The sequence below is a fragment of the Catharus ustulatus genome, chromosome 1 (assembly GCF_009819885.2).
Source record: "Catharus ustulatus isolate bCatUst1 chromosome 1, bCatUst1.pri.v2, whole genome shotgun sequence".
Classification (NCBI taxonomy): Eukaryota; Metazoa; Chordata; class Aves; order Passeriformes; family Turdidae; genus Catharus; species Catharus ustulatus.
In genome coordinates this window covers 14,946,042-14,960,771 of record NC_046221.1, presented here as the reverse complement: position 1 = coordinate 14,960,771, position 14,730 = coordinate 14,946,042, and the positions used below count along the sequence as shown (strand labels likewise).

General features: G+C 39.7%; 1 protein-coding gene across 9 annotated transcripts in view; it reads right to left on the bottom strand.

Moving 5' to 3' along the window:
* Window positions 1-14,730, bottom strand: part of ARHGAP12 (Rho GTPase activating protein 12) — a 75,927-nt gene that overhangs the window by 20,331 nt on the left and 40,866 nt on the right. For all 9 annotated transcript variants that reach the window (XM_033056156.1, XM_033056163.1, XM_033056117.1 and 6 more), the window contains 3 exons: window positions 8,163-8,288; window positions 3,841-3,915; window positions 1,063-1,124 (listed from right to left, as the gene is read on the bottom strand). In XM_033056156.1, the coding sequence (XP_032912047.1) occupies window positions 1,063-1,124; window positions 3,841-3,915; window positions 8,163-8,288 (263 nt within the window). The remainder of the gene's footprint in view (window positions 1-1,062; window positions 1,125-3,840; window positions 3,916-8,162; window positions 8,289-14,730) is intronic.

Here is a 14,730-nt window from a genome sequence, read left to right as displayed (position 1 = left end):
ATTATTATTTAACAGCTCTGAGAGTGACAGGAAGGCCAGGTTGCATCTTTCTGTTCAGCAGTGCAACAATCCAGATCAATGATTCCAGCAGATTCAATGTAAATGATGACAGCACGTTGTACCAGCAGCAGCTTACACAAGCTACTGTCAACCCAGCCCTACCAAACTCTTAGGAGCAGCTCTGAGGAACCAAACTGGAGGTCAGATATGCTGCCCAGCTGCACTGGACTAGGTCAGGGTGGGTCTACAATAACAGCTGTGTGTTGGCTATTTAATCCTCAGAACAAGCATGCTTCATGTTCCCAAGTCTGGGAAACACTGAACTAGACATAACATAATATTAGATCTAAAAGATTAAATTAACCGAAAAAGAAAAAAAAAAAAAAAAAGAAAAAAAAAAGGAGAAAAGGAGAAAAGGAGGGTGGGTAGAAAAAGGCAAGAGCAAATTCAAATTAACTCTGAGGAAGTACCACACCTCTGCAGTATTTGCCATTGATGCTTTGCAACACACCAGAAATGCAGTTAGACAGCATCACCTGATTACACATTGTGATTTATAGTGCAAATTGTTGCCTGGGACGCAGAGAAAAGTTACAAATGAGGTCACTCATCACCTACAGGAGACTGGGCAATACACTGCTCCAAACCCTTCACAAGCATAGTGAAGGAAGAATTAGGGAGCACATGGATGTACACTCCTTGGAAGTTAAAAGACAGCAAGGGAAATCTTAAACCAATTTTATCCAAGGAACAAGGCACACTTTAACCTATACAGATTTGCTCTTAAGTCAATCAATCAATCAATCAATCAATCTCATTCTAAAAAGCTGTCTCTCATCAATGTGTGAAGCCCTGATACATGAGCCTCTGGCTTTCTGCAGTCCATTATCTTTAGCTCACTAGGACAAGCACATGGGGTAAGGTTAAGCTGTGTCATACAGGAAAACCTCCAAGGCAAATTCAGACAAAAAGTAAGAAGTTGCAAAACCCCAAAATGTTGTCCTAACACAAAAGACCTTTCACAAACCCTCAGCACATGCACTTTTCAAGTCCAAGACTTACCGAACTTTCTTCCCATTTTCTGTAATTTTTGTCACATTTAATAGCCCATACTTTTCTTGACCCTGTAAGATAAGAGTAAGACATAAGAACTACAAAAGAAAATCTGCTTCTATTAACATCACTTCACAGAATTCAATCCCCAAATAATCCATTTCTGGCAATGAGCCATCTTTGCTCATGTTTTAACTTCAAGGAACTGTCTTTAAGCATATTTAAATATTCAAAGATCAGCAAAATCAAAATTCCTCTGGGAAAGTTCTTATTACCATTCAGAGGGTAAAAAGCCTTCCTTCATCAAGACCAAGACTCTTTGGACAAGCCAAATTAAATAATTTGTGAGATAGTAAACAGTGAAAATTATGAATGTAAATTTATCATGATTTGTATAATAGCACAATAGTCCTTTACTAAAACACGAGGTGGTTGACAAAAAACCAGCCTAAATTCCCATATGAATTTTTCCCATTAATTTTAATATCATTTCATATTTTAAATAAAACATGGTTGAAGTGAATAAAAAATTAAATATTCATGTTAAAAACAGAAGAGTGAAGCACTTCTTTGATGTCCTCTCTTCTTCCTATCCCCATGGAAAATAGTAGAATTTTGAACTACTTAGTTATGTCTTGTTGATGAAAACCATCTACATTAGTATGCCTACAAAAAAAATTGAAGACCAGTCAGTCATTGGTGGGAAAAGAACACTGCTGAACAAGAAGGCTGCTTGCAAGTTTCAAATATTTGGAGTGAATATTTCTAGTTTCTGTGTAAAAATAATAACATGAAGGAATGTTCAAAAAAGCATTCTAGGACAAAAAGATTCACTTAAACCATCATCTTAAGATGTGGTATCAAAATCCACCATTTTCTTCTGACACCCCAGCCTTGTCCTACCAGCCAATGGTGCTAAAAGAATGCTAAATTACTTTTTATCAATTCCTTTTCAGTAACAGCTTCTAACAGTTCCTAATTTATGAAATAAGCTGTTAGTTGAAACATTCAACTAGGCAATGGATCGAAATTAGTTTTATCATTAAAAATTTACCTCAAATCTAGATCCAATGAAAATAAATCCTCCTCAGAATTTTCTCTAAATCTCAAATTTAAATGGACCATAACTGCACAATACAATTTTGAAGAACATTTTCATGCTGGGATACCACAGACAACACTCCTATCAGAGACATAGATTTTTTTTTGTGGACCTTAAAAATTCTACCTACATGTTTCAAGCCCAGCATACAAAATACAGAAAAGACACATTATCAAGGACAAAGGTGTTTTGCTGGTGGATCAGATGTTATTCCACTTCAATGGTAATAGCTGCTCTTACTCAGTTTAGTATCTTCACTGGGCTGAAATGCTTTTCCAAGCCAGTGACAGATAAACTGGTATTTTCAACAGAAGAAGTGAGTCCCTTCCCTCATCCACCCTCCAAAAGGCCCAACAAATGAATTACCCCATTCTTTAGACTACGCCATTTGTGATCCATGTGAACCATGGACCAACAGCCCACTGCACCCTTTTAACAAGAAGAACAGCCTATCACCAATCTTCATAGTGACTGAGGAACCTGTGCTCACTTCCCAAAATAAATCATGGTTTTAATCAATTACTCAGAGTGGAACCAGTGGGGATGTTCCAGAGAATTATTCAAAGTATCATAATGCCCTACTCAGCAGCAACACTAGGGGGTACTAACGGGAAAATTAATGGAATCAGGGAAAAGAAGAGGAAAGCAGGTTAAGGACCAAAATTCTCAAAAATTTACCAGTTTTCTTTGGGATATTTAAATCCTAGGGAACAGTTAAAGAAAATACAGATGTTTTTTCTATTATCAAAATCAGGAGTGAGCTCTTCCACAAAATACAATTTCAAAAATTCAAGATCTGAGCCATATTTAAAGAAATCAGATCACGTGCAGAAATAATTGCTCTTGTGTAAGGCTATCAGCTATGCTTGCTTAATAAACGATGTTTATTTTATTGTGGAAAAACTGTTTGAAGTATTGTGAGAATGGATTATCACAACTAAGCCAGAGAACTATTCTCCTGCACACAAAGCAAGAAAAAAACAGGAGAAGTTGTGCTTTTAATGCCTTGAGGTACCTACCAAGGGGCTGGTAAAACTGACCAAGTGGCTTATTTCAATGCTAATGTAGTACAGTTCCAAAATTTAAATAAATAAAATAATATAAAAATTAAGATTTTTATCCATTTCCCACTGTTTAAAAAGGAATGATCACAATTGAAATATAAACTGGGAAGGAAAAAAAAGAAAGCTGTTTAGCAGGCCTAGGTTTTTCTCCCAGAAGTTACTCTACTAAATCCAAAGGACAGTTTATTTATGCCATGTCCTCCATGTTTCTTTAAGAAGACTGGAACACAAGCCAAAATTAGAGATATCAACTATTATTGACTAACAGTGAGGGATTCTGTGAAGAGGAGGAATTTCCTGGTTTTACTTTTCAAGATGCTATGTGAGAAGATGGGACTGTCAGAGGAAGCAAACTGAGTTCCACATAATTTGACACAACTTGGCCACAGTGAATTTTTAACTTAACCTACTATCACTAAGTTGCATTTAAACCATGGACATTCACATTTTTTTCCCCGAAAGCAGAGCTGGAAGTAAAGCATTCCTTTTAAAATGCAAAGCTTCAAATAGTTTTATCATTATTTTTCCCAAGAAAAAAAAGGCTTGCCCTCAATTTTCTAATCACAAATAGCTCAGTTTCTACAACACCTGTTTATCTATTTAAACACTTTGCATACTGACTGTGGCTTGATGCTTTGGTGAAGAAGGAGATGATTCATTTTCAGGAAAACTGGCCTTAGAAGCAGTTGATGATTCCTATAAAATTCAAATAGTTAATGTCAACAGGTACTGTAATCTTTCACACAATTCCTTTTTTTTTTTAACCAAAAGATGCTTTCTCTCTTTCTTTTTACACACTCATAGATTAGAAAAGTACTTCTTTTAAGCATTCATGATATTCTCAGACAGTTACATTCTAAACTTGCTTACTAAACAGTGTTCTTACAAGGTTTACAGACAACACTCAAACTGGGTTAATTAGTACATAATCATTTGAAAAAAAGAAGTTAATACATGCTGCATCAGCTTCAAGCAAAGCCTTCATCCTTATAAAGGGGTAGATTGTTTCTATGACATTCCTATCAAATTACGATGTACACTTAAAATAATGGCTTATTACAACATACCATACACAAATAATAAGATTTTAAAGAATACATTTCTTTATGGTTAGTAAAGACAAGATTAGCACTATATATGTACATATTATATATGTAGAAAAACATATACCAACTTCATTAATTTTTGTGAGTCATGATCATTAATCTCCTTATGATCAAACACTGAAAATCTCTAGAGATTTGGGGTTTTGTGTTGAATTGTTAACTACAGACAAAAATAAAATACTAAATCCTGAAAATAAGAAAAATTGCCCATCTGGAGAAAAAAAAAGGCATGTGCATTTCCTCTGAAGTAATGGTTGCCTTGCACAAACACACTGCTTGAAAATCTGGTAAAGAATTTCAAAGGGAAGAAAAGCATCACTTGTTCTCTGTTACTGTTAACACATTTCTCCCCCTCTCTCTTTTTAAATCCCTTGATAGCTCTCCTAAACCCAGTTTGCTTTTGCAGCATTACATAGCACTCTACACACACTTCTGCTTTAAAATTCATTTGCAAATTTACCTAGAGAACTTGCCCGCTAGTTCTTTTAGTAGCATAATAACAGAGAACTTTAGCACTCCTAAGTAGAACAGCCTAAATGTTTCATATTTTCAGATGTCTGCAAAATCAATTGTCCCTCACAGGAAGGTGTATTTCCTGTGCTTATCAAATTTTTTAGCTGATGGCTATATCCAGATATGTGCCACAGCCAATAACCAGTATGTTTGGTATCATCAAACACTCATGAGCCCTGGCAATCCATACTTTCACTCTGACACATTTCAAGTACAGTAATTTCACGAATACAAGCCGCACCAATTTGACCAAAATTTTGGTGGAAACCCGGAAGTGCGGCTAATATTCCGGGGCGGCTAATCTATTAACAAAATTCTAAAAGCTGCCAACACGGAAGTGAGAGCCCGCGGCAGCCCCAAGCCAAGCCGGAGCCCAGCCGGCCCCGGCAGAGGTGGGAAAGCCTGGCAGAGGCGGGGCCAGCAGTGTGGGGGGCGGGCGGCAGAGCCTGAGCCAGCAGGGCGGGGGAGCCCGGGAGAACTGGGGCTAGCAGTGCAGGGGAGCATGGCAGAAGCAGGAAGGCCGGCGGGTGGGGTTGCCTGGCAGCGGGGGAAGCCCAGCATAATCGGGGCCAGCAGCGTGGGGGAGCCCGGCGGTGCGGGGGCCTGCAGTGCCGGCCAGGGCGAGGAAACGCGGCGGCGGTGCAGACTGGAGGGGGCGGCCGGCGAGCCTGGTGGCGGCGGCGGCAGCCCTGCCGGCGGGGCGAGCGAAAGCGGCGCTCGCGAAGCGCCGCCGCCGCGAGCGAAGCGCCGCCGCCGCGAGCGGAAGCGCCGCCGCCGCGAGCGAAAGCGCCGCGGGGCGGGCGCGGCGCTCGCGAGGCGCGGCGCTCGCGAGGCGCGGCGCAGGGCGAGCGAAAGCGGCAGCGGGGCGGGCGGCGAGCCCGGCGGCGGCAGCCCTGCCAGCCGGGCGAGCGAACGCGGCAGCGGGGCGGTGCTGACGGGAGAGGGGGGCCAGCGAGCCCGGCGGCGGCGGCAGCACCAGCCGGCCAGCCCCGCCGAGCCGTGGCGCTGAGCTGGGCCACCCGGCCCCGTCGGCAACCATGAGCGGGCCGAGCCTTCCTGGCCCCGCCCCGAGCCAGTAAAGCCCACTATGCCGCGATCCTGTTACTAATTGGCCAATTTGTGAAAGCTGCGCACGGATTCTCGCGACGAACGAAAGTGCGGCTAATATTCGGGGTGCGGCTTATCTATTGACAAAGACAGCAACATTGTCGAGGCACCGGGGGTGTGGCTTATAATCCGTGCGGCTTGTATTCGTGAAACTACTGTACTCTTTTGACTGCCTATTTTCATACAACTGAGTTCCATTGCTTTTCCAGGAAAAAAACAAATAAGGAAAATAAACAGAAAGCAGCTTCCCTAGGAGACAGCTAAAAAGAAAGATTGGTGTTCATGTGCCCATCCAGACAAATACCAGTTGCTTTCCCTTCTATTTCATTCTGAATTTCAGATAGCTTTCATACAGCAAAAGCAACTCTGGAACAAGAAATCCAGTATTTGAGGTAATGAAACATTCCCTTTCCACATACTAATTTAAAGCAGAATATATTAACAGTGTGCCTGCTAGTGGTAATAAAACAGCTGCACTAATGCACTAAAAATTACTTGGTTTTCCATAAAACATTAGTTTATTGCTCCACTACACATTTTAAATTTTCTCAAAGCATTAATGTTGTGCTTCACATAAACTATTTTCTCCTCACCAATAAAAAGCACATGCTGCCTACATCTTTGGAAACTGTTAAAGGAACTTTAGGCTGCTGACTTAAGACTTCCCAAATGCAGCTCAAATAGACTTTCTTTTGGTTTTAGCCCAAAACATTTGTGTATTTTCATGTTTACTTCACTAGGTTTAAGTTCTCTGTATGTGAACGCTGAGCCTTGAAAAACGCAAACAGCTATTATTCAATTATTCAAAGTTTTACAAAAGCTTCTTCATTCAGTGTAGCACTACATGAAGCTCTTTCCAAAACAGCAGTACATCTTATGCCAAAAAATAAAAAGTTAAGTCTTCCTTTAAAAGCGAAGCCAGAACTTCAAGCTATCTCCAACAAAATTGCTCATACCTATGAAGCATAAACTGCACATGAGGCTAGAAGTGTCCACTCAGTTTTGATTTAGCAGGGCTCCATCTAGGCTGTGTCTCGTGGAGTACCACACTGAGTACAGAAGGATGCACGAGGCAGAGGAAGAGGAGGAGGGAAAGGAGTAGCAGCAGGATCTCAGAATCGCTGGAGCTGAATTAATGCCGAGAGGTGCAAAGTCTCCAGCCAAGCACAGCCCACTGCCTCCTCAACACCACACATGATATATCCCAAACTGACAACTCAAAAGCTCAAGATCAAATCCAATATATCCTGCTCTGAAGTGCTAAGTCAACTCATGGCAAGCAAGTCCATTAAAATGGAAACAATGGGTCGAGCAAGCAAGATTCTTGGCAGCAGATCCATTGTCATTACAGCTACTGTGTTTTGTCCATTTAAGTTTGGTTTTGACATCCTGGATTACACAAGGCCATTCATAGGCTTCTCCTTACATTTTCAAATCTGCATTCATTTAATCTTTTTTTTCTCAGAATTTCAGGAAAAGGGAGCTTACAATGCCATTTTTTGGTATTTCGTTCTGAGAAGTTTGTGCTAATATTTCAGCACTACCAAGTCATTTCATTTTCCATGAATCTTGGGATGGACTGCAGGGAAGTTACAGAAACCACCATACAGCACTCGTTTCAGTTCCTCCCTGCTCAGCTCACATCAGCTCTCCTCACCCACAGGCAGAATGGCCCAGCACAAGCAGAAATGGCTGGCAATGCTAGGGAAAGGTCAAAGCACAGGGAGAGCAAGGGAGAGGCCCTTTCTCCTTGCTGGCTTAAACAGCACCTGTTACTGTACAGCCCATAAAGACTATCAAGAATATGCCCTAAGAACAAGCAGAAAGCAGCTTTTGTTGTTACTGACTCACAGCATTTTTCAGACTAAATACCAGCTCAGCTCTGGAGAGGACCAAAGCCAAGTGCTTCAGCACTTTCAGCACAGTCCTCTGCCCTTCAATAACAATATTACAACCCTGTTGTAACCATGCACAGCTTTTCCCCTGAACCAACACTAGCACAAATATTCAAGGACAAAAAAAGAGCTACTATTCACAAAGTAACAGTAGTGAAGTTATTGAACAGCCCTTGGTTTTGCTGTGTGTTATACACAGTGATACAAGAGATCAAAAGAAAAATGAAATTTCAGAAATTCAGGCACAGTCACTTCTAGTACATTAAATATGTCACACATCAGAAACAAGTGGCATTTCAGCATGCTGATAACTTGTTCCTACCTTGTCGTTGGTGTCCAGCACAATTGTGCTGTGCCTCCATTTTGTTAAAACTATTGGCTCCTGTAGCCTTCTGTCCAGACTCCTACTCTTTATTATATCTCTCTGCTGCTGTGGTGAAGCATTATACTAAAAAAAAAAAAAATAAAATTGTGAGTTGATTCTAATTAATGCAAACAAGACCTGGACATACCACTCATATGCCTCAACAGTGCAAGCTTTCAGATTCCTGATGTCACCACCCAAGATGTGAAAACAGCCTGGGTTTTATTTTGCATTTAATCTTCAGAATTGTCCTTTCTCCTGTGGTCCTCTCTGAAGCAGTATTGGGATAATACTCTCAATTAGCAGAGAGATGTTTGATTTCTTCTGCAGCAGATGCTGCTGATTTTGCAACCCAACGGGGTATTGAGAACCACCAAGGAATTACAGGAAATACAAAATTTAAACATTCACTCTTCACATTGCATTGACAGTACTACAGCACCTGACCAGCTCTTGTGTAAGAAAAAGAAAGCCTATTAACCTGCAGTAAGATATTTAGATTGTTATGACTGCCTGGTATGACTCTCTTTGACCCAAAGATTTGGGGTGTCTAGGAAAGGAGACACGAGGGTAAGGACTTGCTTTTCAGAATAAATCCATCAAATTGTTTATAAAATACTTTGCTGGTGTGGAATATACATACCACATATGAATGTACGCATTCTGTAAGTATGGAAGATAAATATTTGGCAAAAAATAATTTTAAGACTTAGCAGAGCTGTAACAACCAAGGAGAGACCACATTTATCATAACACACGTTTTCTAGTAACTCAAGAGCATGCAAACTGGTTGAGAAAATGTAAGGGTCATGAGAAGGACACAGTATTTAACTAGATCTCAATTGCAGCATATTTTTCATTAATAGTGTTGCCATTTTATATCATCACAATACATCAATACATTATAAAAAAATCTAAAAATATTTCAAAATGTTGTACTGAAAATACAAACAAGAAAAGACAACATCAGTGCATGCAGGGTGTAAGTAATTTATTAACATCTCATTCTTTTTACTCAGTATCTAATGACTAAAATTTGCACATAGAAAGAAACTTAAGACAGCATTTGTGGAGTCACATAAAGCACTAGAATCCACTAGGTAAGAAATAAGAAAGAAAAGGGAAGTACCCCTTTTACCTGAGAAGGCTAAAGAAATAATCTTTGCAAGGACACCAAGTTCCACAGCTTTGCTACTGATTCCTGCTACAAGTGCAGAGCCTCAAGTGTTCAAAGACAGAATAACCTTTACCTGCACATACCAACAAAGCATGGCAAGATTTAACCTAAACAACAAGCACTAAATCTAACCAAAATTGCATAATACAGTTATATTTATAGCCCCTATAAAGAACCAGCATTGCTACTGCTATAGCACTCATGATGCTCAAGTTAGCTTTGTCTTTTACTATGAACAGAGTTAATGCTCCAATAAGCCAACAGGTAAATAACTTTATCATTTTGTTACATTATTTTAATATGCACAAGACTAGTAAAACACACCCAAGTGAATGGATGTTGCAGTACTGGTAATAAAATTCAGTAGTTCATGTACAGACAGAAACTTAATGGTTGCCACTGCAAAAGTCACTTCTGAGCCTGCTTGGTACTGGCTTCAGCACATTTCACATTTCCACTCACATGACAACTGCTCCCCCACAGAGGTGAGGTTTAAGCAACTCTCAGTTTGTCTCCTTGTTAAATCAAAAGCTGAGCCATGATACATGCTGGAAGGACTCCAGTCCTGCCTTGCCTTCTTGTTAAGGAAGTAATATACACTTCTGCCTTCTTGTTAAGGAAATATCCACTCTGCTGGTGCTCCTGCAACCCAAAACACGGCAGCATGCTGAGCAACGTGCAGCAAAATTGCCTGCCAGCATTAAAATTAAAATCTAAAATTTCCAACAAAACTATGCCTAAATCACAAAGGCTGCAACAAACAGCATTCCTTGCAGCAGCTCTAACCCACTTAGGTGGGCAATTCCAACACATTTCTTGCTATGAAACAGAACTGTTTATTTCAGAAATAGATGTACACATTACTGACACTGGTATACATTATTTATGCAAATCTTCCATGCACTTTCCTTGAGTAACTCAAGGAATTGAATAAACAAATACGTATTTTGAAGTAATTTATCTTGAATTTAAGTACATTTTAAAAGTTAGTATATAGGCACAGGCAATCTATATTTAAACAGTGACTTTGACACTATCAAGCAATCAGGAGTTAACTTCTCTAACAGCCCCACCTTGAAGGAGAAAGGAACTGCAACATGAAATTCAAGTTTTACTAAACATATTTAACAAGTACAACAGTATATGGAGCTCATCAACAAAACACTGCTAACAACTCAGGAACACTGAGCTCTATGTATCTTAGCAGCTTAAATAATTTGCATTGGTGATACAAACAGTGTTAGTAAACTGACAAGTCTTTAAAGGGAACATTTGACATTTTTGCCCCATTTTCTCACAATAGAAGTTTCAAGTAAATCTTTTTTTCTTGGGTGTCTATTAGTTTTTTTTCTTTGTTTTATTCATTTTAAATAGTAAAACACACTGGGGGGAAGGGTGATGTGAAAATAAGTTTTGTGCTCCTGGGCTCAAGACAAGTCTCCACTTTTAAAATACATGAATTGGTCTGTGATCTGCAAAAAGAATCAGAGGGAGACAGAGACACCACTTCCTACTCTGCACTGTCCAGCAGAACCCACATCCTCTAGACCAGGCAGAGTCCCCTGGCCAGGGAGGGGAGGCCAGAGCTGGAAGGTTTGCCTGGTTGGATGGCACCACCCTGCTGCTCTCCACTCTGCCCCCAGCCAACCTCAGTTCACAAAGCCTTGCAGAACAGCTTCAGGTCTGGTTCCCTTTCCACTACACTCTGACCTGCTCTCTCCCTCTGTACTTGCAGTATTTACCATTGTTACCAGAAACTAGGCTGGGTTTGCCTTCCCTCAAACAAAATACTGTTTTTGCATAACCATAAGCAGGTTGCCTAAGATTTAGTGTAATCTTGAAGACAGATCAAGTAAGGTCTGTCCTCTGCAATAAAACTGACCTATTTAAATTGCCTGGTGGGACAAACCCTGCCACACCACGTGCCTTAACAGCATCTTCTTAGGGTGCACTGTTATCTTCCTAACTCTAAAGCTTTTAAAACACCAAATTTACACACTATTGCTCCTTGGAAATCCTCCACAAACTCAAATTTGTCCCATTACACCAACCCCTCTCATCACCTAAGTTTGTTCTCCATTTCATTGGGAGCATCTCCTATCACACAGGGGGCACATGAGGAAGTCATTCATTCTCTGACTGCACACACCAAGCAAAACAGGGATTTTTTTTTTTAACAGTTCTTGCTGCAGTTCAAGGACAGCAGTGGTGTAAATTTAGGTCACACAGTATTCTTTTCACTGCTGAATTTGTTCAATACCTTCTCCAGCTACTGAAAGGCTTTCTTTGCCTCAGTATAAAATTTTCTAACCTTCTCAACCGGCTGAGTGATTTCCATTTAATTTTAAACTGATACACGGCATGGCTCAAGGCTCTATCCTACCCTAACTGTGGCTGAAACAAATGTAACACCTCCAAGTTATTTGTAGTAGTTGTCCCCATTCTTCAGAGATGGCACAGATCTGTCAGCTTTAAGAAATAGAAAAAATATTCTTCTTGGTTTGTGCTAGCAAAATCTTCAGCCAGACAAAGGAACTGGGTGGGCTAAGGGAAAAAAGACTGGGAAGCAATCAATACTGAAAGTTGGTAAAGACCTGAAGTGAGCATTTTACCTTACTGCAGTCAAAGACCAAACTTGCAGCATTTAAAAACATTATCCTAGAACCCTGTAGCACCTCATAGATGTTATTTGCAGTTGTCCCAATAGAATGTCTGAAATAGAAGAATCTTCTCCAAAAAAATTAAAGCTGCCTCAGAGCAGAATGACTTTCTAGTGCTCCTACTGTCCTTGGCTTTGAATGAACTTTTTTGTTGTTGTGACAGATGTAGCACCTATGTTAAGCTTTTGCTTTTCTTATCAACTGAATCAGTAACCCATTTTTCTTAAACCTACATAAATAAATAAATAAGGATTATTTTTGGCCTTTTAAGGGATTTCATTCCCTTCCTTTCTCTAGGGAATGAAGATTCCTCACTCTTCGCCACAGAATGTCAGGGTGGCAGGAATTGGAGGCCACATGGAAGGAACAGAATCCAGCAAATGAGACCATTGGGACAAACAGCTCTAGCTCAAATGTACCAGTGACTGAAAGACCTCTGGATAACCTACTTTGTTCACTTTGCTGTCTTGGACATCCACTGCTTCCCCTTTCAATCCTCAGGGTCATTGATGAGCAGCCCCAAGCCCATGTTGACTGCCACAGGTCCCTCTCTGTGCCCAGGCAAAAGCTGAGCGAGGTGGGAGCCACTAAATCCCAGGACAAAGCAGGAACATCAGACCAGGTTTTATGAGTAGAAATACACATATTAAAGAGAAAGGGAAAAAAAAAGCCTGACTGCATTCTCATACTTAACTCAGGTTTTGTTTTTTTAACAACTTGTTATCACACCAACTGAGGCTGTCTCAACTTTTCCAGCCAATCCCCAATTTTAGGACGAGAATGTCACTACTGCTAATGGAACTGCCTAGCACGTTGACTTGCAGTAGACTCAAAATGCCAGTACACAGGGTAACCTCAAATCCAGGAGCACAGCTCAGAACAAGACAAATTTACCATAAGACAACCAAGCTTTATTTACATATTCTCATATTTATTTTCTTTTACCATTTGATTGCATTTCTTTTACCATCTGATGTTCCTGACATGACCTGCACCCTGTGTTACTGTAATTTTTTCAGCTATCATTCTCTGACAGTTTTCAGGTCTGGCCCATTAACACTGCCAAAAATGAAGATCCTCCAGCTACTGCAGATGCAGCAAGGAGAGCTTATGCTGCAGGAACTTGTGAGAAGAACACATGCAATTGCAATATCACAGTCTGTAAATATTAACTCTAAAACTGAGTTCACTCCAGAGGCTTACAGTACACACATTTTTCTTCCAAAGGCTACTCTTGGATCAGTGAACTTGCTCAGAGGAAGGCCAAGCATCACAATCTTATGCCAGGTGTTGGCTCAGGAATGCATTTTGAAAATCTGAGATATTTTTAATCTCTACTTTTTATTAGGTTGTTCCCTCTAACTCTTATTTGATTGATCTAATCTCTCTATTTATTAGATAGATTTCACACTTTTTTTTTTCATTTTGATAGGTTAACTCTTTTTGAAACTCAGAAATTAGGGAGTTCCTACTCCTGAGACGAGTTTAATTCCCCTCACCCTTACTAGAGATTTCTCATTTGCTTAAGTCATGAAACTCCCATTAGAAAACTAGGTTTCTGGAATAGGGTTGTAGCCCTTCTTAACCTGAATTTAAACAGTATTCTTTCACTACACAGGAAATAAACATATTTCATTATAGTGATCTAAAATGATTTCTAATTGCTTGTTTGTTGGGGATTTTTGTTGTTTGGTTGGTTTGGGGTTTTTTTTATAATTGTCAAGAACCAAAAACTGAACACAGCAGAATGCAGAAATCTCAGTCTTGCATGATCTAGTAGAAACTATGATTAAAATATTATTATCCATTTTAAAGATTAATTCAGTATGTTCTTCCCTTCCATTGCAGAAAGCTGGGTCACACTCATCATGAGCCTTAATAGACTTTTCAGCAGTTGTCAAAGCTACTCCATCTGAAACATCATTTTTAGCCAGAGGCATCCAGCTATTCCTAGATGTTATTTAAATTCACATGACTGGAGGGCTTTCTGTGAGACTGTCTAAAGTAATTTGTTTTGTAACTGTCCTCCCTTCCCAACCTATACCCTCACAATGTTTAACACATGTACAAGAACAGTGTGTTATTCCCAAGCACGTGCACATTTACAGTTAATTCTATTATTCCGACGATTTTTAATGTCACAGCATTAGCTCAGCTAGTGTGCTATTTCCAGAAATCTCTGAAATATTCTTAGTTTTAATGAAATCCAAATTATTAAGAACCATCTAACAAACAGATTCTATTATTTTTCTGGTTTAATAGCATTACATGACTGTGCTATTACATCACTTTACTTCACAGGATTTGGAAGGTAATATTTGTGCTAAATACACTGGGGAAAAAAAAAAAAACCAAACCAAAACTGAGCAATAGGAGAACTTTTCCTATAATCTTACTTTTCATTTAAGCAAGTGTTACAATGCTGAGATGGTTTCACTGGTTTTCTCTCACTACTCAAGAGAATTTTCAAAATAGATTATTTATCTTCAAAGCAGTTTTGTGGTCTAATTCATTTAAGTACTTTAGAACCAGCTTCAGCAAGATCTTTGCGAGACTAATCTCCAACCATATTTAATTACTCACAAGCATAACATCTTCAAATATATAGTTACATAAACTAGCTAAATCTTTTGTTGACATATTTAATCTATTCCACAGAATTTAAAGTTAAAATCCAAGGATTTCTGAA